Genomic DNA, 24,676 nt, shown 5'->3' with positions numbered 1-24,676 from the left:
ATCATTTCTCCGATCTTTTAATCTGACCCGAGTCGGGTCGAGTCAACAAATCGAAAATCGAAAACGCTATATGTTAGTGCACGATATATTATATTATCGAAAGAAATGATTACTGGACGGATTATTAAAATTCGCTCTAGGGCCAAGCAAAACAATCGGTTCTTTTCAGAACAACCAAATATTAAGACAAGGAACATCTCGAAACTCGAAACATCTCGACAACATATATATCATGTTACGAATATCTTTCTATCCGTTTAATTCTTAATTTTTTGTATAAAAAAGATAATAAAAATAATATAATATTTGTGAAAATAATGGTTAACAGCTACGTGGTAATATCGCAGACTTTATATACTTCTTCACAATTTATAGCACATAAAAAATGGCTTCTCTTTCGCAGAAAATAATTCCAATTACCATAAACACGAGATACCATCACTTACATATAAAAATATTTTCTTCTTATATAAGAAGATATTTCAATGTTAGGAAAGACATTTTGTAAAAAGCAAAAATGGATAAAAATCGCATTATAAACTTAATGTTGAAATTAGAAGAATCTAAGAATTCATAAAATATTACAAAATAGATTTCGTATCCGATTAATCCTTAATTTACCTACTTTAATTTTAATATAAAAAAATAGGACGTGTTATCGCTCGTCGAAAGCAAAAGCTAAGTAATGTTACGGCCGATATTCCGAGCAATATTAATTAATTAGGATATTAATAAAAAGCTATATATACATTTTGAATTGTAATTATCGAGCCAACGTTTCGACCTACTTGGTCTTCCTCAGGACATTACATTCAAACTTACAAGTAATATAAATAAAAATAATAATAACTGTTAGAGTTCACATTATCAACACTGAAAATTATAGTCATCGCCGATGAACGATTACGACACGCAAAAGAAATAAGGTCAAAGCCAACTTCGAATTAAACGCCGTCACAGGCCACAAAATTACAATAATTGTTACCTATTGCAATAAATCCTGATCTGAGTTGCAGTTGACGGAGATGCTAATTTCGTGCATTTTCTGTATATTTTAAAAGGTTCTTGACGCAAAACCGATCTCTACTTCCATTTAATATTGGACATGACAATTTCCGACGTTGAGCATGGCTGATACCAGGATCATACAGAGGACTGCCCCTTTTAAAATATACAGAAAATGCACGAAATTAGCATCTCCGTCAGCTGCAACTCAGATCAGGATTTATTGTAATCGGTAACAATTATTGTAATTATGTGGCCTGTGACGGCGTTTAATTCGAAGTTGGCTTTGACTTTATTTCTTTTGCGTGTCGTAATCGTTCCATCGGCGATGACTATAATTTTCAGTGTTGATAATGTGAACTCTAACAGTTATAATTATTTTTATTTATATTACTTGTAAGTTTGAATGTAATGCCCTGAGAAAGACCAAGTAGGTCGAAACGTTGACTCGATAATTATAATTCAAAATGTATATATAGCTTTTTATTAATACCCTAATATTGCTCGGAATATCGGCCGTAACATTACTTAGCTTTTAATTTTAATATTTTATTTACTTATAAATAAGATACTGAAAATAATACGACATCGTAAAAATTATAAAATATTGCGAAACAATTTTTCATATACAATAGAATAATTATAGGTAATTATGTTGTAATTATAATTATCATATTATCTATAATTATATTATTCCAGTAAACACATACTTAGTCGGTGGAATAATAGTTGCAGATGCATAATACAGTTATAATTACATAATCACCTATGATTGTTATATGGTATGTAATAAATATTAATTGTGTGTATCAAATTGTATTAAAAATGTTCTTTTAATCAAATGCACGCGCGAGCAATACAGCGTGACTGACCATTTTTACGCGTTCGCGGTTCTGTATTTGAACCTTTTATCGACCGTGCCTGTAAGTAGGTCGGTAACCGACCTAGAGGTAGCGCGCTCATCTGCACCGCTCTGCACCGTAGCTCACCGGGTAACGGAACTCATTTATGCTTCTCACTGTACGGCGAGGCACGGCACGGCTCTGAGATCCCGCGATTTCCGCGCGAGAGTTGACATGCCGCGCGCGCGGTAGATCGTCGTTGTTAATCGTTGTGTCAGTGACAGTCGCGCGTGCGACCGCATCGTCCAGCGTTCGCCGCATCGTCTCGGCGTCATTGTCGCCGGCGTTGTAGTGGTGGTGGTGTCGGTGGTGGTCATCGTCGTCGTCGTCGTCGTCGTCGTCGTCGTCGTCGTCGTCGTCGTCGTCATCGTCGTCGTCGTGGTGGTCGTGGCCGTCGTCGTCGTCGTCGTCGTCGGCGCGTCGAGGAATCGGCGCGAGAACGCCGTCGAGTCGGTAAAATGGTCGCGCTCCACCGCGAGCTTTTCTAACCCCCCTGTCGCTATTTATCGCTCCCCCGCAAAAAACGCGGGTTGGTTAGGTTGCTCGAGGGTCCGCGCTGATCCTATGGCACCGGAACTCCGTCACGCGTGTTCCCCGTGGTTGCCCGCGTTGTCAATATGACGTGCCGTTGGGGAGTTTACGATTTGGTTAACCTCTGTATTCACGTGCCTAAATTGTTTTATGGAATAGGTAAAACAATTATTTTTTAATAATGTTTCGCATAAAAATTTTAAATAAATTTTTATATTTTTCTCTTAAAAAACAATTATTAAAATGTATCCTATCATTTCTCCGGATTAGATGTACATATATGTATTGAAAATGCAGTGTGACTGATTAGCCCTGGGGGGGTGACGCTTAAACCCCGGCATTTTTGAGATTTCAATTTTTCCACCGTTGTCGTTTTTGCTCTATACCGGTTAAACAAAGCGATGTAGATAAAAATTTCCTATATAAATTTTGTAGCTAAAGGTTCACTCTTTACAGTGGTATACCACATTTAACTAAAATTATTTATTTTCTTGTTAAAAATCGGCACCGAAAAAAAACTGACCTTTTAGCCCCGGTCTCCCCTACATTTTTATCCGGTAAATATGCAGAATTTGGGCCTCCTCACCGATTTCGTTGAACTTAGGCTTAATCGACGCGTTTTTGCGTGAAACGAAAGAATCCGGCAGAAAAAAGTGTCGCTCTGCCCCGTGAAGCGAGATATTAACAGTTAAAGTTGACGACTATCAGGTTATGAGACCTGTCATACCGACAAGATGTAGCGACTACGACATGCCCCGCGGCCACATGCGCATGCTCCGTGGCCGCACGCGCATGCAAGAGGTCACGTGACAACTGTTTGGTTGGTAAGTCAGAAGTGTAACATAATTCGAAATGATATTCTTTTGTTTTATCATAAGTCATCGTGCCAAAATGCAGCTGCACGAGTTTTTGGCATTGACTCACGATAAAGACAAATTAATAAACTATTTAATAGAACATAATGTGATAAGTAACGAAATATATTGTCCAAACTGCAATAATAAATTAAAGTTAAACAGAGATAATTTCTCATTTTGTTGTCGAAAGGTATTATATGAGAAAAATAAACATAAAAAATATGTGAAGAAACAATGCACATTTAAAGGAAGTGTTAGATTTGATACATGGTTCAGCAATTCTAACTTAAGCCTGGAAACAGTATGCAGGATGACTGCATATTTTATTATGTTAAGACCTCCGAGACAAATGTTTTTGTGCACAGAATTGCAACTTACTCAGCACTCGGTTGTTGACTGGATTTCTTTTTGCCGAGAAGTAAGTATAATTTAATATACTTAATACAATGAATATATGTTAAATATATATATATTTATAGAATTTGTTATGTTAAATATAATAGGTTTGCATATATTGGGCCGAAAAGAATTCAGCGAAACTTGGAGGGCCCAATATAATCGTCGAAATAGACGAAGCAAAAATCGGCAAAAGGAAATACAATCGTGGCCGAATAATCGAGGGAAAGTGGATTTTCGGTGGATACGAACGTGGCACAAAAAAATTTTTATTGTGCCAGTGCAAGACCGCACAGGAAAAAACTCTGCTTGAGCTGATCAAGGAGTGGATTCTACCTGGGACGACGATAATGTCAGATTGTTGGAAAGTCGTACAACTGTTTAAACAGTGAAGGCTTCCAACATCTAACAGTAAATCACTCGATGAATTTCGTCGACCCAGATACCGGTAATTACATTGCAAATATATAAAGAGCAACATATGCATTCGAAATACACAACACTAAACTTAGCATTACTAATTTCTATTTGTTTGTCTATTCAGGAGCCCACACTCAGCATATTGAACGTGTTTGGAGAGAGTAAGGGCTAATATCCCACGGTATGGAACGCGTTCTTCGCATTTAGTGGGATATTTAGCTGAATATCTCTTCAAACGCGTTCATGCTTATGAAGATCGCTTAAGCAGTTTTTTCCGTGCAATTGCGGAATTGTATCCACCGAAGACTGTGGACGATGAAGCAGATGTCTCGGAGGCTACATAATTTCAAGTTTAAAGTTAGATCTGCTAAACCATGTATTAAATCTAACACTTCCTTTCAATGTGCATTGTTTCTTCACATATTTTTTATGTTTATTTTTCTCATATAATACTTTTCGACAACGAAATGAGAAATTATTTCTGTTTAATTTTAATTTATTATTGCACTTTGGATAATGTATTTTGTTACTTATCACATTATGTTCTATTAAATAATTTATTAATTTGTCTATCATAAATTATGTTAATATTATTGCATCCCTACTCGTCAATATATCCTATATAATATATCAAAGTACATGCGTGGGCGGAGGGGTTTCCCCCCCCCCCCCATGATCGGTGTGAGTAAACCTAGAAGTGTGAGCGAGGGGGGGGGCTTGGCCTCCTCACTGATTTTAGGACACGCCTTCGGCGTATAAATTAGTGACGTGCTTTAAAAGTATTTAAGTGTTTAAAGCGCGTCACTAACCTATGTAGGTTGGTGACGCGCTTTAAAAGTATTTAACTGTTTAAAGCGCGTCACTAACCTATGTAGGTTTCTGACGCGCTTTAAATAGTTAAATACAAAATATCTGCTTTAATGAAAATCACAACTTCAAAATAATACATTCAATTTTAATTATTTATTGGATTCATATTAAGATCTAACATTTCTCTATCGAAAAGGCTGTAACTGTACACACGGATGCGTCGCATTTATCCCAATTGCTACAAAGAATAAAAAACAATATACTTGTTTGCTATAGTTATTAATTAATATTGAAAGAATTACCTCATGATTTAAATATCGATATCTATACTCAATATTGCGCTTCCTCTCAGCTGTGTATGCATTTTTTAGCGTGAAAGCTAATACATTTTGGGAATAGATCGTACAGTCACGCGGATACATCTCAAATCAACTTTATTTAAAGAATTATATATAGAGTTTCTGGGAATATATCGTACAGTCACGCGGATACATCTATTCTCCAGCGAGTCTCAGTGTCGAATCACCACCTCTCCGTCCCCGGGATCTCACGCTCGCTTTCTCCTCTCCGGACTTGTGTCCTTCAAGGAGTCGTTCGTCACATTTCGCTCGGTTCGATGTTATTAGTTATTATTGCCTGTATTTATGTTTTTCGACCTTGTTATTACACTCGAATCGACTGTTTCGCCGGCCAAATATATGGCGATAATCGCCACAGTACCCCCCTGCCAGTGCTATGCCGATAGCGCGATATTTACGTTCCGCGCGACTGCCCACGGTCGTTGAAACGCCCGAATTCCCCGTCAAGTGCGTATTAAAACAAAAACGGGACAGAGAGGCCACCCAAATAATACATGAAATAAAATAAAATAAAATGATACAATATAAACACGGTGATTTAGATTATATTACAATGTTCATGCTAAAGAAACGAAGAACGGAACAGATATACGTAAATATTCGAATTAAGAAGTACCCCACCCCTGTCTAATACATTACACGAGACACAGTAAAATGTTATGACATTAAAGAATCGTGCTCGCGTCGGTCTACAATCATTTGCGCGGAGAGAAAAAAAACGAGTAGATAATGCTCCCGCCCGGAACCGAGGCATCGAATTGGCGGAAACTCGATCTGCATGTATTCCGGCCTCACAGTCCGGCCTGGAAATGACTCGGGAATCGGACTCTTCTCCCCGATCTCGTCACCTCCCCGTGCTTTCGGAGACACGAAGTGCGCTCGGTCTGTTTGGGCACATCGCCCTTGGCTCCTTGGTTCGTCGTCTCTCTCTCGACTCGCCTCGGTAGCTCGTTACTTCCCTCGCTTCCCGTCAAGATATATGCTGGTTTCAACCTGTCAACAGATACACTTATCTCTTTGCCATGCATTCGCACGACAAAAACTTTCTCGCTGCGGCTGACGACGGCGTATGGCCCGTCGTATGGCGCCTGCAGCATCGCCTTCGGCCCGTCGTGTCGGACGAACACCTGCTCGGCCGTCACCAAGTCTCTGAATATGAACGGCTTGCGCTCCCCGTGTCGAGCTCCGTCTACCGGGCGCAACGCCTCGAATTGCTTGCGCAGCTCTCCCGCAAAGTCGGCGGCGTCGTCTCCGTCATCCGTGGTCCGCCGGCTCAAAAATGATCCCGAGTAAGACGGTAGGCAGTACCTTGGTCCAGCGACTATCCTCCTGGCATCTGATCGCCGCCTTGAGCTGACGGTGGAACCCATTATTCTCCATTATTCCATTTGCCTGTGGGTGGTACGCAGTCGTCCGCAAGTGTCGAGCTCCAGTAAGCTCGCTCAGCCGCCGGAAAAGCCGGGACTCGAACTGTCGCCCTTGATCTGTCGTAACTCGTAGTGGCGTCCCAAACCGGCAAATCCATCCTCCATAGAAGGCCCCCGCAACCGTCTCTGCCTCTTGGTCTCGCAATGGGAATACTTCCGGCCATCGCGTGAAGCGATCTACGCACGTCAGGCAGTATCGCTTGTCCTCCGATACTGGCATCACAATAATGTCCAGATGAACGTGCTCGAACCGGCCGGACGGTGCAGCGAACTTTCCCAGAGGTGCCGAAACGTGCCGTGACACCTTGGATCGTTGGCAGGGCACGCAGGAACGAGCCCAGCTGCGGCAATCCACCTTCATCGACGGCCAGACGTAGCGCTGCGCCACAAGCTTGCCCGTCGACTTGATACCGGGATGAGCCAGACCGTGCACCAAATCAAAAGCGGCTCTGCGGAAGGGTCTCGTCAAAAATGGTCGTGGCGTCGGTGTCGCCGTGTCACAATATATCGACGTGCCTGTCCCGGGAATTTGCACTCTCTCGAGTTTCAAGCCTGTCTCTCGCTGCAAGTATTCCTCGAGCTCCTCGTCGTCTCTCTGTAATTCCGCCAGTGCGGCGTAATCCATGGGTGAGCTGAGCTCTTCCACCCTGGAAAGTGCGTCAGCCACGACATTGTCCTCTCCCGACACATGTCTAATGACCGTGGTAAATTGCCCGATAAAATCTAAGTGACGAAACTGGCGCGGCGTGCTCTTCTCGGGTCTCTGTCGAAATGCAAAAATTAACGGTTTATGGTCAGTATATATAGTAAATATACGCGCCTCCAGCATGTGCCGGAAATACCGTATCGCGAAATATATGGCCAACAGCTCCCTGTCGAACGCACTGTACTTTGTCTCTGTCGGGCTTAGTTTCTTTGAAAAGAAAGCTAAAGGCTCCCAGCCGTCCTTGTCCCGCTGCTGTATCGCCGCTCCGACACTATGATCGGACGCGTCGGTAAACAGCGCGAGCTCCGCGTTGATTTTCGGATGCGCCAGGAGGGTAGCCTGCGCCAAGCCCTCCTTGGACGCCTCAAATGCTCGTCGAGCTTGCAGTGTCCACTCTATCGCCGCCTTTCCCCTAACGTTACCGTGGAGAAGGTCATTCAACGGCGCCAAGGTCTCGGCGGCTTTCGGTATAAACCGTCGGTAAAAGTTAATCATGCCGAGATATCTCCGCAGATCCTTGGCCGTTTTCGGCAACCCGTATTCCTGGATCGCTCTAACTCGCTCCGGCAGCGGTCGCGTTTCCTCACCGGACACCAGATACCCGAGGAACTCTACCTCAGGCCGACCGAACACACACTTCGCCGAATTTATCACGATCCCGTATTCCCGCAACCGCTCGAACAGCGCCCGCAAGTGTCCTTCGTGCTCCTCCTCGGACGACGACGCGACGAGGATGTCGTCGAGATACGCGTAACAAAAGTCAAAATCGCGCAGCACCTCGTCGATAAAGCGCTGAAACGTCTGTGCCGCGTTGCGCAATCCGAACGACATGTACGGGAACTCAAACATCCCGAACGGCGTGGTAATAGCCGTCTTTGGAATGTCCTCTTCCGCTACCGGGATCTGATGATACGCCCGGACGAGATCTATGGTGGTAAAAATCTTCTTCCCTTGCAGCTCCTGCGAGAAGTCTTGTATATGGCGCACCGGGTAACAGTACGGCTTCGTTCGCGCATTCAGTGGTCGATAATCTCCACAGGCTCGCCATTCCTCGCCTTTTTTTGGCACGAGGTGCAAAGCCGCCGACCAGCAACTCTTAGAAGGTCGCGCGACTCCGAGCTCTACCATCCTCCGGAACTCTTTCTTCGCGGCCGCCAACCGATCTGTCGCAAGCTTCCTCGGCTTGCATACCACGGGTGGTCCCGGCGTCGTCTCGATATGTTGACGTGTGAGATGCTTCGTCTCCCTGGGTCGTCCCTCTGGCCTTGTAATGTCCGGGTACTGCTCCAGCAGCCTGTGGTACTGCGTCTCTCCCGCGACCGTCTTCACGCTGGGTGCATCGCAGCGGATGCAACGCCCGAGCGCCGTCAAGTTCGTCACCTGATCCACTAGACGCGAGTTTCGCAAGTCCACTAGAAGACCGTAATGCGCGAGGAAATCGGCACCGATAATAGGTCTCGACACGTCCGCGATCACGAACTGCCACGGTAGCGCACGTCTCAGTCCCAGACTCAAAGTTAATGTCTCTGTTCCGTATGTGTAGATTGTAGAACCGTTAGCTGCCGATAATTCGTAGGTCGACCTCCGTCGTAGCCCGCGGATCATCCGCCGGGGATACACGCAGAGGTCCGCGCCAGTGTCCACTAAGAAGTTCGTCTTCGTTACATTGTCTGTCACAAACAGGCGACGCGTGTGATAGCCCGAATCGCTCGCCGCCACTAACGACCGGTCACGGCGTTTCCTTGTCGTTGCGCCGAGCAGGGCGGCCTGCACTTAGTCGCGTCTGGCCCGAATCGTCAATGATAATAACATAGTCCGTTTGACTCGTGCCCGCGATCTCTTGAATACGACTGCGGACGCGGGCGCGATCGCGAACGCGAACGCGGACGTGAGCGACGTCGATCGTCTCCACGATCCTCGCGAGGCCGCCCCTCGCCAATTGCCTCGATCGACCTGCGAATCGCCGATAACTGCTCCGCCATCTCCTGCTGCATCGTCAGTCGTAGTTGCGCAAACCGTAATTTTAACTTTGCATCGACCGAAGCCGAGTCGTTCGCGCCCTGGCCCGTGAGCGTTGTGGTCCTTGCCGTCTCTGCCACCTGGAACGCCGGCGCCCGAGTTGCCTCTATAATCGCATCCGCGATATCGGCCAATTGTTCGTTTGTATCGGCGGTACGCGTCACCAAGTGCGGCTGAATGTATGCCGGTAAACGACTGAGCCAAACCGTACGCAACTCTTAGTCACCGACCACGTTTCCGGCGAGATTACAGAGGTGTCTCAAAAATTGCGACCGCTTTCTATCGCCGATTTCTTCATGTTCGAGGAGCCTGCGAGTCTTATGCTCCTGCGACAAGCAAAGTCGCTTAATTAATTCGGCTTTTAATGTCTCATACGCTCGTTCCGCGGGCGGATTCATTATAATATCGCGCACTTCCATTGTATATCGCGGGCCGATAGCTGTCAACGCGTAACCGAATTTCGTCGCGTCCACCGTGATCCCGGCGGCCTGAAAACTGCGGTCGACGATACTAAACCACAGCTCAGGATCCGCCGGCGTAAACTCGGGCATTCGCATGCCTACTCGGCTCACCTCGGGGCCGGGCACCAGGAGGCCGTGCTGCTGCTCCGCCATCCCCGGATGCAACGGTTGTTGCTGCCCCAACGGAAGTCTCGGCTGCTGATCTCCGGCCTGCTGAGTCGTTCCCGTCTCGGCTCCGTCGCGCGTGATCACCATCACACTCCACCCGCGAATTTCTTTATAATAATTATACGGATTCGGCTGGACTCGCTCGTCAAAAAATAAAAATGTCAAATCGTGATCACGTCGGGGTCACCACTTTGGGAATAGATCGTACAGTCACGCGGATACATCTCAAATCAACTTTATTTAAAGAATTATATATAGAGTTTCTGGGAATATATCGTACAGTCACGCGGATACATCTATTCTCCAGCGAGTCTCAGTGTCGAATCACCATCTCTCCGTCCCCGGGATCTCACGCTCGCTTTCTCCTCTCCGGAATTATGTCCTTCGAGGAGTCGCTCGTCACATTTCGCTCGGTTCGATGTTATTAGTTATTATTGCCTGTATTTATGTTTTTCGACCTTGTTATTACACTCGAATCGACTGTTTCGCCGGCCAAGTATATGGCGATAATCGCCACAACATCATGCAAAAATTCTTCCGATACCCCATTTATATATGCAAAATTGACAATAATCATTCGGTTATGATCCGTAAAATTTTTATCCCAGAACATTTGCCGTATAAATTTCGGCCACGTATTTACATTGCCAATGATGTCCTGAATCGCAAGCCATGGATTATTGTTTAATTGCTGGACTGACAAGGGAACGGTCGGAAGTGTCCCTACCCGATTTGGATATGTTGTTGAGCATCAAAAAATATTAGACTCGTATTTTTTTTTTGCTGCTTATCTCAACGTTTATTGGTTGAAAAAACCCGATTTGGAACCTACCCGATTTGGATGCGCTTTGAATATGTTGTTGAGCATCAAAAAACATTAGACACGTGTTTTTTTTTGCGGCGTATCTCGACGTTTAGGGGTTGAAACAACCTCTCGAAAATAACGGATTTTATAGTTTTTTGCGAATATCTTCGAACATGTAAGGCGTAACGACAAAAAATTTGTACGAAATGTTTATGGCTTTTTGTGCTCTTTACAATGGCGTAATCAGATTTTTCAAATTTGTCACATTTTTTAATTTAACTCCACCCCCACCTATTATTTTTGCCATGTAATTTTAAATCTTTTCACCCACGTTTCTGAAGCTTTGAATCCTGCCGCATTTTCCTCTTCTTGTGCTCGAGAAGCCCATCGTGCGATGTCAATATCATGAATAATAATTCCTCTTTCAAGAGCTTTATTAAAACAATTTAATGTATATGCAGAAATTTTTTCTAATTTTTCCAACCTACTACCACCTTCACTAATTTGGATCTCCCATCGTCGTAGTTGTCGTATTGATGTAACTTTTCTGAACCTTCTTTTAACTCCTTCAAACGATTTTCCCCTTGTTTTACCACTCCTCCAGTATTCCACAGCTTGCCTTTTATAGTCATTTGATATTGTTGCCTCAACAGAGCTGCAAATAACTTCTTCCGGAAGATATACTTTACCATCATCTTCCTCAAATGAATCAACTCTTTCCGGTTCTGGAATCTCATATGTATCATAAAAACCTAAAGTTTCTTCCTCTTCTACGTAAAATTCTTCGTTTTGTATTTCAAGCAGCATACGTTCAATGTTTTCTTTTACTTTTTCTTCCTCCGAAGTTATCGGACTTGGTGAATAGTTGAAAGCAGTGAAAGTTGCAGAAAGTAGCATTATTACATTGTATGGATTAAACTTCATTCTGAAAGATATTAAAATTAAATATTTGTCTCGAACTTTAATTATATAAATAAATACGCACTTTATAATTAATGGAGTGGTTTTTATGTTAGTTTTGATACCGTCTCTTTCTCTTCTTTATTTCTTGATTACAAAAGGTATGTGAATCAAAATGTAATTAATCAAAACTGAATAATAATTCTGCGTTTTGCGTGTGTAATGACAATAGAGAGACAGCAATAAAAAATATTGAAATATTCTGATACTCTGACAAGGAGGTAATCTGAAATTTGAAGCAAACAAAAAAAATTAACTTTATTAACTAAAAATAATTTTTTCACAACATCTCCACGGAAAGTTCGACTTTCCATGCTTGGACTTTCCTCCCTAGGAAGGAAAGTGGTTACTTTCCGCCCGCTATGCCGCCCTAGCGTGAAATTGGTCACTTTCGCCCCTCTCTAGGCATGAAAGTCGAACTTTTCATTAGTGTTGTGAAAAATATCGTGTGCACCTCGGATCAAAAGCTTTTTCAGACTCGTGTGATTTGCCGCTCTCGCCTTTGGCTCGGGTGGCAAATTTCACACTCGTCTGAAAAACGCTGCTTTCTCTCGGTGCACAATATACTATAGTAGGTGCTTACAACGTGACATTTTATGAACAAAAAAGATTATATAGTCACTGGCAAGACTGGCAAAGATTGAGTAAGAGCTGAATAAAAAGTTATATTCAATATCAAAGAAAAAAGTAACAAGCGTAAGAAACCAATAAAAATTAACAATAAAAATGCACTTACATGTTCACAAAACGACAGCGTACAACACAGTTCTTTACACTTCAGACTTATGATCTGAAATGCTTGCTTTTCGGAATTATGACACAAGCAAATGATATTCAAATGCGTGAATTTGGTTGTTGATTTTGTTGTGCCGTAACGGGGATAGTATATTATTGTAGCGGTTAATGTGACGCACGTGTTCGTTCAGATTATGATTTGCGACTGCCCGCCCAATCTTACAATTCGGCGGTATTTATAATGTCGGAGTCGACATTCCGTTGCTAGTCTAGGACTCTCGAAATAGCGTTAACCTCTCGCTGTCAGTGCCTTGCGCTGGCCCTTGCATCAGCGCTTTCGGTCATCCCGGAGTTGAAATGGAAATTTTTAAGCGTACGGCGCAACTGAACAGAAATAACGCAACACCTACCTACAGCGCGACGCCTATGCCACATATCATCTCGTCTTGCCAAAAATCTAATAATGGTATCATAATAAAAATACACATGGATGTATTTGGCATTTGACGCTATTAAATTTGCGTTGGAAAAATTGTTATATTTGGCAAAAATAATAGGTGGGGGTGGGGTTAAATTAAAAAATGTGACAAATTTGAAAAATCTGATTACGCCATTGTAAAGAGCACAAAAAGCCATATTTTTGCGAATATCTTCGAAAATATAAGGCGTAACGACAAAAAATTTGTACGAAATGTTTATGGCTTTTTGTGCTCTTTACAATGGCGTAATCAGATTTTTCAAATTTGTCACATTTTTTAATTTAACCCCACCCCCACCTATTATTTTTGCCAAATATAACAATTTTTCCAACGCAAATTTAATAGCGTCAAATGCCAAATACATCCATGTGTATTTTTATTATGATACCATTATTAGATTTTTGGCAAGACGAGATGATATGTGGCATAGGCGTCGCGCTGTAGGTAGGTGTTGCGTTATTTCTGTTCAGTTGCGCCGTACGCTTAAAAATTTCCATTTCAACTCCGGGATGACCGAAAGCGCTGATGCAAGGGCCAGCGCAAGGCACTGACAGCGAGAGGTTAACGCTATTTCGAGAGTCCTAGACTAGCAACGGAATGTCGACTCCGACATTATAAATACCGCCGAATTGTAAGATTGGGCGGGCAGTCGCAAATCATAATCTGAACGAACACGTGCGTCACATTAACCGCTACAATAATATACTATCCCGGTTACGGCACAACAAAATCAACAACCAAATTCACGCATTTGAATATCATTTGCTTGTGTCATAATTCCGAAAAGCAAGCATTTCAGATCATAAGTCTGAAGTGTAAAGAACTGTGTTGTACGCTGTCGTTTTGTGAACATGTAAGTGCATTTTTATTGTTAATTTTTATTGGTTTCTTACGCTTGTTACTTTTTTCTTTGATATTGAATATAACTTTTTATTCAGCTCTTACTCAATCTTTGCCAGTCTTGCCAGTGACTATATAATCTTTTTTGTTCATAAAATGTCACGTTGTAAGCACCTACTATAGTATATTGTGCACCGAGAGAAAGCAGCGTTTTTCAGACGAGTGTGAAGTTTGCCACCCGAGCCAAAGGCGAGAGCGGCAAATCACACGAGTCTGAAAAAGCTTTTGATCCGAGGTGCACACGATATTTTTCACAACACTAATGAAAAGTTCGACTTTCATGCCTAGAGAGGGGCGAAAGTGACCAATTTCACGCTAGGGCGGCATAGCGGGCGGAAAGTAACCACTTTCCTTCCTAGGGAGGAAAGTCCAAGCATGGAAAGTCGAACTTTCCGTGGAGGTGTTGTGAAAAAATTATTTTTAGTTAATAAAGTTAATTTTTTTGTTTGCTTCAAATTTCAGATTACCTCCTTGTCAGAGTATCAGAATATTTCAATATTTTTTATTGCTGTCTCTCTATTGTCATTACACACGCAAAACGCAGAATTATTATTCAGTTTTGATTAATTACATTTTGATTCACATACCTTTTGTAATCAAGAAATAAAGAAGAGAAAGAGACGGTATCAAACCTAACATAAAAACCACTCCATTAATTATAAAGTGCGTATTTATTTATATAATTAAAGTTTGAGACAAATATTTAATTTTAATATCTTTCAGAATGAAGTTTAATCCATACAATGTAATAATGCTACTTTCTGCAACTTTCACTGCTTTCAACTATTCACCAAGTCCGATAACTTCGGAGGAAGAAAAAGTAAAAGAAAACATTGAACGTATGCTGCTTGAAATACAAAACGAAGAATTTTACGTAGAAGAGGAAGAAACTTTAGGTTTTTATGATACATATGAGATTCCAGAACCGGAAAGAGTTGATTCATTTGAGGAAGATGATGGTAAAGTATATCTTCCGGAAGAAGTTATTTGCAGCTCTGTCGAGGCAACAATATCAAATGACTATAAAAGGCAAGCTGTGGAATACTGGAGGAGTGGTAAAACAAGGGGAAAATTGTTTGAAGGAGTTAAAAGAAGGTTCAGAAAAGTTACATCAATACGACAACTACGACGATGGGAGATCCAAATTAGTGAAGGTGGTAGTAGGTTGGAAAAATTAGAAAAAATTTCTGCATATACATTAAATTGTTTTAATAAAGCTCTTGAAAGAGGAATTATTATTCATGATATTGACATCGCACGATGGGCTTCTCGAGCACAAGAAGAGGAAAATGCGGCAGGATTCAAAGCTTCAGAAACGTGGGTGAAAAGATTTAAAATTACATGGCAAAAATAATAGGTGGGGGTGGAGTTAAATTAAAAAATGTGACAAATTTGAAAAATCTGATTACGCCATTGTAAAGAGCACAAAAAGCCATAAACATTTCGTACAAATTTTTTGTCGTTACGCCTTACATGTTCGAAGATATTCGCAAAAAACTATAAAATCCGTTATTTTCGAGAGGTTGTTTCAACCCCTAAACGTCGAGATACGCCGCAAAAAAAAAAACACGTGTCTAATGTTTTTTGATGCTCAACAACATATTCAAAGCGCATCCAAATCGGGTAGGTTCCAAATCGGGTTTTTTCAACCAATAAACGTTGAGATAAGCAGCAAAAAAAAATACGAGTCTAATACTTTTTGATGCTCAACAACATATCCAAATCGGGTAGGGACACTTCCGACCGTTCCCTTGTCAGTGTACTCCGAATGTCCATAGGTATCTTTAACGAGCCACAATGACAAGGGACATGACACTAGTTCGAATTTCCTGGCGCTCTAGCCAGGAAACTACACACGACGATGCTTGGGAATGCTTTGGAGTGCACATTTGCCCAAACGATTAACGATATCAGTATAACTTGATGTTTGCGGTGTAGAAGGTTTTGTACAGTCATGTATTTATGTAAATTTTACTATTAGATGCGCTGAGGAGGACCCCAAAAAGGGTCGAAACGTTCGTAATTTTTGACTACATGTATTATTTCTAATTGAGCGGTAAAACGTCACGCTTGGCTCTTATTGCCGTATTCAATTTGAATTTTTTAATTATAGAGCCTTTACATACCCACACAGCAAAATATACCACCAAGATATCTAGAAGATATCTGAATGACGGAATATCTGATTGCGCAAGATATCATGAGAATATCTCAGAGACATCTCCAAGATTATAAAAAGCCATGATAATTTTATCTCAGATATAATATCTGATTCTGCATATATGTATGTCGGATATCTATGCCTCATTTAAAAGCAGATATATTACATACAGCCCAAATAGCAAGAAGAAAAGAATTTTTTTTTAAATTCTTGATTTATGAAATTAATTCTTTTTCCGTATTTATTCTCTCTTCTAAAATGATTCTTAAGAGTTCATAAGAAATTTATTTTTATGTCACCAAATCTGAGTCCTTCTTCAATTATAAAAGAAGTTCTTTTCATAAGAATTCGCAATTAATTCAAAATTATGCTTCGATACTATTCCAATATTTTGCATTTTGCCATCTCTGTATGATATCTCGGAGGTATCACGAAAAATATTAGAGCCAAGTATCTCACAGGCTCGCCTTTTATCCTAGTGCGTAAGGATTTTTGCTTACGAGAAGATACTGGCGCATGTAACCGCGTCGCGCTAGCGCATGTTACTAGCGCTCGCCCAAGCGAAAATTTTCTAAGTCCCCTCGCGGCATGTGGCTTTCGTCGGGACGAATCGGTATGGCGTCCAAATCCTTTCGGATTGTTTTATTGGCTACGAATAAACTTGAGTTGATCTTTATAAAATATAAGAGTAACTGTGAATCGGCCATATATTTAAATGCAAATGTTGCAGAAATGTCTTTTTCAAAGATATAATGTGATATTGAGTAATGATGTCCTGCAGATATTATGTGAATATCTGAAAATAAGATATCTCAGATTTGACTTAAAATTGTAGGCACAAAGATATCTGGCTATATCTCAGATATATTTTGCTGTGTGGGTAGCTAAAAAATATGTTTCATGTCTCTATATTTTTTGTGTCTATATTTTATCTTTCCGAAAGTTATTAAAGTCAGTGAGGAATACTTGTGTTCCTTTGTTAAATAGTGATAGTATGTAGTAACTCGATATGCCAAGATTGGGCACATTCTTATCAAGACCTCTGTTGAGATGGCACCACTTCCATTTTGCAGAAATTAAAAAACAAGTAGCGCAAAATTACATACAAGCTATTTATGAGCTTTAATATCCTGCAAATTAAAAATTTTGAGTTTATCACACTAGGCAGGAATTTAATATTTTTTTGTGGAAGGGGGAGCTGAGTCAACGTTGAAATAAAAATATTGACGTAAAAATAGAAATATTAAATCAATCTTTGCGGCAGAATTAGGAGCTATTTATGAGTTTTCAAAGTAATGTAGTTTCGATTAGCTCACCTCCATAATTTTCAAACAACCCCTTAATTGATGCAACTCAAGAGAATGCAAGAGCATTTCTCTTGAGTTGCATCAATTAAGGGGTTGTTTGAAAATTATGGAGGTGAGCTAATCGAAACTACATTACTTTGAAAACTCATAAATAGCTCCTAATTCTGCCGCAAAGATTGATTTAATATTTCTATTTTTACGTCAATATTTTATTTTAATTATTGAGCTACAATCCCTTCGCAAGGAAACTACGCCACATCTTTCCGGTATAAGAGAGAACTGCACTTAAAATAAATGAAATTAATTACTTTGTGACTGAATATTGTTTACTAATTTATGAGCTCGAAAAATACGCGCATTTCGATTATTGAGCTACAACCTCTTCACAAGAAAACCACTCTTCGCGTGCCGATAGTCGTCAGTCGTCATAATAACGTGTTTTTGTGTGCGTAAGTAGAGAGGGGGGACGACTCGCGGCTTGAATCTGGTATCTCTTTGTAAGTCGTGGCGCGGCTTACAATAAACAATATAAAAACTACCACTTGAGGAAGTAACGTATCTTTGTGGAGATTCGATGTATCGATTACGTGTATTTCGGTTACTTTTGAATTATTGAATTATTGAAATTGGTTTGCGGCCTATATTACATCAATACCATAAAGCCACGCCGCGAACTTAGGCTAAAACATGTGGCATCGCTAATATCTTTTGATTTGTCCCTATACAGTGTGTTTTGTTTTAATTTTCCTAGGCAAAAAGATTTGAGATAAAAGTTGTAGGATATCAAAGGGGACAGATGATGAAAATATAGACTTGACCTAGAGTGACCTTTTTAAGGCCAGGTCAATGTGATCGTTATTTTCTTAAATAAAACCTGTTAGAGCCTTTTAATAATGCTTTTTTGCTTTCGCTCTTACAACTCGTTTTTACGTCTTGCTTTACTCGCTCGCTTGCTTCTGTCCTCCCAGCTTCGTCCGTCACGCTCGTCTTCTTCTTAACTCTTTCTATCATCCACAGATGTCTCGCCGATCACGCGGAATATCGCGGAGTAGCGCCAGTACGAGCGGCAGATTTAAAAATATAACTAAAACTCTTACAATTTCGGCCAATCCTGACTTACAGTCTATCCTCGGACAATTAATTATTATAATCATACAGTAAAATATAAGGAACACTAAATAAACGATATTATTATAACTGATTGCTTACTTATTATCTAACTTAATATTAAATAGTTAACGCATTATTTATATGTTGGACTGGGCAGTTCTGTTTAACCATGGTCGCATATTAAAGGCTTCCCATACTCTACAATAGGGTTTGTTCGTATTCTGGAATCCAGTTTTATCAGCCACCACATACCTATCATTTCGTAACTCTTTGGCAATCACATATGGTCCTTTAAATTTAGGAATTAGCTTTTTGGAAGCCCCTGGATTTGAATCAAAATTGCGTATCATTACTAAATCTCCCTCATGATAATGATGAGCTTCTTTTCGTTTCTTATTAAATTAATCTGCGCTTTTAAGCTAATTTGCGACTATATTTTGTGATGCTTTAGCTCTAACTTCGTCTAGATTCCTATTACTATCGTTTACATCTTCTAAATAATTAGCAACTTCGTCTTTCAAATTCCCACGTTGATTAACACCAAAAAGGAGTTTGCTAGAAACTTCACCAGTACTCTTATTGAAACTATTATTGATTGCAAATTCAGCGTTTGACAGAACTTGATACCAGTTTTTATGTTTATCCGGTTTAATGAACTTTGCTATCATTGGGGTGAGTACACGGTTTATGCGTTCGACTTGTCCGTTGGCTTGCGGTGAGCCGGTAGCTACAAGTATATGCCGAATACCATAATCAACTATAAAATCGTGGAATTTCTGGGAAGTAAATGCACTTCCACGATCCGAAATGATTATTTTAGGTACGCTATAATGTCTGAAATAATCGATAAGATTCCGAATAGCTTCTGTGCTAGAAATAGTTTCAGTAGCATACAATCTAACATATTTGGTAAATGCATCTATCACATATCGCTTCGATGGATGTTTATTATCTATTAGCCATAGGTGGTCTATGTACAAGGTATCGAAAGGAATGTTTCTCTTTGAGATAGAATGGAGTAAACCTTCTTTTCGTCCACTACTAACAAGGGAACGGTCGGGGGTGTCCGAGACCGATTTGGATGCGCTTTGGATATGTTGTTGAGCATCAAAAAATATTAAACTCGTATTTTTTTTTGCGGCTTATCTCGACGTTTATTGGTCGAAAAAACCCGATTTAGAACCTACCCGATTTGGATGCGCTTTGAATATGTTGTTGAGCATCAAAAAACATTAGACACGTGTTTTTTTTTGCGGCGTATCTCGACGTTTAGGGGTTGAAACAACCCCTCGAAAATAACGGATTTTATAGTTTTTAGCGAATATCTTCGAAAATATAAGGCGTATGAAAAAAAGTTTGGTACAAAAGGTTTATGGCTTTTTGTGCTCTTTACAATGGCGTAATCAGATTTTTCAAATTTGTCACATTTTTTAATTTAACCCCACCCCCACCTATTATTTTTGCCAAATATAACAATTTTTCCAACGCAAATTTAAGAGCGTCAAATGCCAAATACATCCATGTGTATTTTTATTATAATACCATTATTAGATTTTTGGCAAGACGAGATGATATGTGGTATAGGCGTCGCGCTGTAGGTAGGTGTTGCGTTATTTCTGTTCAAGTTGCGCCGTACGCTTAAAAATTTCCATTTCAACTCCGGGATGACCGAAAGCGCTGATGCGAAGGCCAGCGCAAGGCTATTTCGAGAGTCCTGGACTAGCAACGGAATGTCGACTCCGACATTATAAATACCGCCGAATTGTATCGGGCGGGCAGTCGCAAATTGGAAAGAGACGGTATCAAACCTAACAAAGACCACTCCATTAATTATAAAGTGCGTATTTATTTATATAATTAAAGTTCGAGACAAATATTTAATTTTAATATCTTTCAGAATGAAGTTTAATCCATACAATGTAATAATGCTACTTTCTGCAACTTTCACTGCTTTCAACTATTCACCTCTCTCTCTCTCTCTCCAAATTATGTTATGTACTTCTCGCTCAGCGACTCAAATCTATCTGCCGTCCGTCCGTGCCTTCCTTCAGAACGCGCGAAGGCTTTCCCCTACTCCATATAACCTTCCGGACTTCCTGCTTATTTATTTTCGTGCTAACGCTATCGAAATAGCGTAAACTCCTCGCTGTCAGCGCAGTGCTGACCTTCGCATCAGCGCTTTCGGTTGTCCCGGAGTTATAATTGGGATAGTGTATTATTGTAGCGGTTAATGTGACGCACGTTCAAATTTGCGACTGCCCGCTCGATCTTACAATTCGGCGGTGGTATTTATAATATCGGAGTCTACATTCCGTTGCTAGTCCAGGACTCTCGAAATAGCCTTGCGCTGGCCTTCGCATCAGCGCTTTCGGTCATCCCGGAGTTGAAATGGAAATGTTTAAGCGTACGGCGCAACTTGAACAGAAATAACGCAACACCTACCTACAGCGCGACGCCTATACCACATATCATCTTGTCTTGCCAAAAATCTAATAATGGTATCATAATAAAAATACACATGGATGTATTTGGCATTTGACGCTCTTAAATTTGCGTTGGAAAAATTGTTATATTTGGCAAAAATAATAGGTGGGGGTGGGGTTAAATTAAAAAATGTGACAAATTTGAAAAATCTGATTACGCCATTGTAAAGAGCACAAAAAGCCATAAACCTTTTGTACCAAACTTTTTTTCATACGCCTTATATTTTCGAAGATATTCGCTAAAAACTATAAAATCCGTTATTTTTGAGGGGTTGTTTCAACCCCTAAACGTCGAGATAAGCCACAAAAAAAAATACGAGTCTAATATTTTTTTATGCTCAACAACATATCCAAAGCGCATCCAAATCGGTCTCGGACACCCCCGACCGTTCCCTTGTAAGAGAAAATTCTGTACATTTTAAGCAATTCTTTATGTAATTTTCGACCTTATGTTTCAAGTTAGGGAACCAGTAATTGCGCATGATATTATTTACAGTTTTTTCTACTCCTAACTGTCCCATTTCGTCATGGTACTTGTACAAAATATTGTTTTCCATTGACGTTGGCACATAAAATAGGAATCCTGAATGTTTCTTTCTATAAATTAAACCATTTCGCATTTCATAATAAGAATTCTCTTCTTTCTCTAATTTGTCATGTAAATTCCGGATAACTTCGTCTTCACCATGACATATTAAAAAGTTAAATTCTAACGGGTTGTCTTCAATAACCAAAATATTATTTACTCTACTGAGAGCATCCACATGTTGCATGCGTGTTCCTATTCTATGCTCGACTTCGTAATCGAAATTCTAGAGTTCCAGTGCCCATCGTGCTATGCGTGGATTAATATCTTGTTTGTTTAACGTAAGTCTAATTGTAAATAAATCACAGTCGGTAACGATTTTAAATTTGATTCCCTGTAAATAAACTCTGAATCTGCGTAGGGCGTAAATTATTGCCAACGTCTCCAATTCGAAACTGTGATAACGACTTAGATAGATAAACTGTTTATTTCTTGCCTTTCGGCATTGAAAGGGGGTATTACAATACAATTTTACAATAATGCCATACCGCTATCACAGTCCGCATTTAACAAAAAAAAAAAAGAAATCGCAAATACACAGAATTACATAAAGATTATACATACTATAACGCTCATTACTACACCTGTCCTTGGTAATTATGCATATTAATACCGCACTCGCCAATGACCTTGACCTTGACATACGTTGTCAAGGTCACCCTCCTAAGTGACCTTCAGAAGGTTTTAGCCGGCGGTCGTTATTCGTTAAAAAGTTATTAACAAAAAAAAGTTTGGAAAATATAGCAACTATTTTGAGTATTGGAAGGCATAAATGACTAATATACATATATGTGGAAATAGTTCACGCATACACTTTCCACGCGAAACGAGGTGCCACATGGGTTCGTGGCGTGCTTTACAAGCTCGTTTATATATATACATAATAAAACATTATGTAGGGGAGACCGGGGCTAAAACGTCTACGGGGTAAATACGTCTAATCAAATATCTCGGAACCTGTATATTGTGCGAACTCGCTATTAACATTGTAAACGCTGCTTATAGTACCCATGTGACCAACGGAGTTTCGGCAGGTTACCTGCCGTGTTATGATTTTTACGAGGGCAAACGTGTTTTCGAAAGGTGAAAGTTACATTTTCTGAAATTTTGTAATATCTGCAATAATATTTGCTCTCCAAATCTCGAGATACGTGATTATAAAGAGTAATGCATGCTGAACACGAATCCAGTGTAGTTTTTTCATTATCGTTGATGTCTAATATTTCGTGGGCGATCAAACCTGAAACTTGTGTTTGGGGCTAATCGGTCAGTAAGCAGTCCGGGTGCATTTCCAAGGCATTTTCGGGCTCACTGCATATGGAATATGGATGAGACGGGAATTACAACCGTTCAGACACCGAATAGAGTCATCGGACGTCGAGGAGTGAAATAAGTCGGGCGAGTGACTTCTGCGGAAAGAGAAACCCTCGTAACTATTTTTTAATAATGTTTCGCATAAAAATTGTAAATAAATTTTTATATTTTTCTCTTAAAAAACAATTATTGCATATATCCTATTATTTTTTAGGATTAGATGTACGTATATGTATTAAAAATGCAGTGCAGACTGTTATACCCCGGCATTTTTGAGATTTCAATTTTTCCACCGTTGTCGTTTTTGCTCTATACCGGTTCAACAAAGCGACGTAGACAAAAATTTCCTATATAAATTTTGTAGCTAAAGGTTCACTCTTTACAGTGGTATACCACATTTAACTACAATTATTTATTTTGTTGTTAAAAATCGGCACCGAAAACAAACGGACTGTTTAGCCCCGGTCTCCCCTATTCTCTATTAATTTCCTGAATACACATTTTATGTCATCTAGTAATACATAAAATGGGTCTCCTCCAATTCTTTTCACATAGATGATCGACTAACTTATCTTGTTTAATACCACCTCTACTTAAACGAGTCCGTAAAGCACGCAACGAACCAATGTGACAACTCGTTTCGCGTGGAAAGTATATACGTGGAGGCAGTAGGTTCCGTCCCCCTGCGGTCACATGGGTTCGTGGCGTGCTTTACGAGCTCGTTTATTGTATATCACCACAAATATTCACACACATGATCGACTAACTTATCTTGTTTAATACCACCTCTACTTAAACGAGCTTGTAAAGCACGCCACGAACCCATGTGACAACTCGTCTCGCGTGGAAAGTGTATGCGTGAACTATTTCGACATATATATTAGTCATTTATGCCTTCCAATACTCAAAATAGCTGCTATATTTTCCAAACTTTTTTTTGTTAATAACTGTTTAACGAATAACGACCGCCGGCTAAAACCTTCTGAAGGTCACTCAGGAGGGTGACCTTGACAACATATGTCAAGGTCAAGGTCATTGGCGAGTGTGGTATTAATATGCATAATTACCATGTCCTTTTATTCCAAATATGGTTTTTGCTCTAAAACACTCTTTTTGTCTTTGGTTCTATTTTCTGTTCTTATTTTAATAATCTTTTTCATCCAGCTAATTTCTTTTCCCTTCCCCGTCAGTAATTGCGCCATGCTCATGTTACTTCTTATCTCTTCCCTACATCTCTTTGATAGATGCTCTATTGTCTCAACTTCCTTTTGGCATATTCTACAAAGTCTTTCCTCGTAATCTCGCCAAAAATTACTACTCAGCTCTTCGTTCCCGCATCTAAACCTTGCTATAATTTTCTGTTGGTCCTTCTTTCCTTAAATACTCTGGTATCTCTATCGAATAAAGTTCTTTATATCTTTTCCCAAATCTAGACTCTTGTATTCTATTAAATTCTATATCTCTTTTGATTAACCTAACTGTAACATCTCCTCCTCCTTCTCTTCTTCTTTTTATTTCCTGTCCAGACATACCGTTTCTACGAAAGTACATTTCTCTGTCAATCTCCCATCTGGTCTTATTTTGCCCGGTCTTTCTATTTCAATCATACGTTCTTTAAGTATTCTGTTAGATGTGCTTTCCCTGATCTTTTCCTCAAATTTTACCGCTCTTTTCCCTGTCTCCATTCGCAGTACCTTCGTTTTTGTTTCTTCCCTAACTATATATCCCGGTGTATTCCAATCTAAACCTAACGACCATTTTATATATTTATCCTG

The 24,676-nt window shown here is 40.3% G+C and overlaps 3 protein-coding genes and 2 pseudogenes across 3 annotated transcripts in view; 2 read left to right on the top strand and 3 right to left on the bottom strand.

Moving 5' to 3' along the window:
- Positions 1-24,676, bottom strand: part of LOC139779760 (uncharacterized) — a 152,796-nt gene that overhangs the window by 34,042 nt on the left and 94,078 nt on the right. The window lies entirely within an intron of this gene.
- On the top strand, positions 3,527-4,455 carry LOC139779765 (uncharacterized; annotated as a pseudogene).
- LOC139779763 (uncharacterized) lies at positions 9,050-10,148 on the bottom strand (annotated as a pseudogene).
- Positions 10,281-11,869, bottom strand: LOC139779764 (uncharacterized). The gene has a single exon (XM_071718240.1). It carries the CDS (start codon positions 11,788-11,790, stop codon positions 11,161-11,163), a length of 630 nt encoding a protein of 209 aa, XP_071574341.1. The 5' UTR covers positions 11,791-11,869; the 3' UTR covers positions 10,281-11,160.
- Positions 14,665-15,573, top strand: LOC139779762 (uncharacterized). Its single transcript, XM_071718239.1, has one exon. It carries the CDS (start codon positions 14,665-14,667, stop codon positions 15,292-15,294), a length of 630 nt encoding a protein of 209 aa, XP_071574340.1. The 3' UTR covers positions 15,295-15,573.

This window comes from Temnothorax nylanderi, unplaced genomic scaffold (genome assembly GCF_030848795.1).
Source record: "Temnothorax nylanderi isolate EJ_2023f unplaced genomic scaffold, tnyl_v1.0 TNYL_tig0240_pilon, whole genome shotgun sequence".
Classification (NCBI taxonomy): Eukaryota; Metazoa; Arthropoda; class Insecta; order Hymenoptera; family Formicidae; genus Temnothorax; species Temnothorax nylanderi.
The sequence above is the reverse complement of the archived record's forward strand: the minus strand, read 5'-3'. Positions and strand labels throughout refer to the sequence as shown.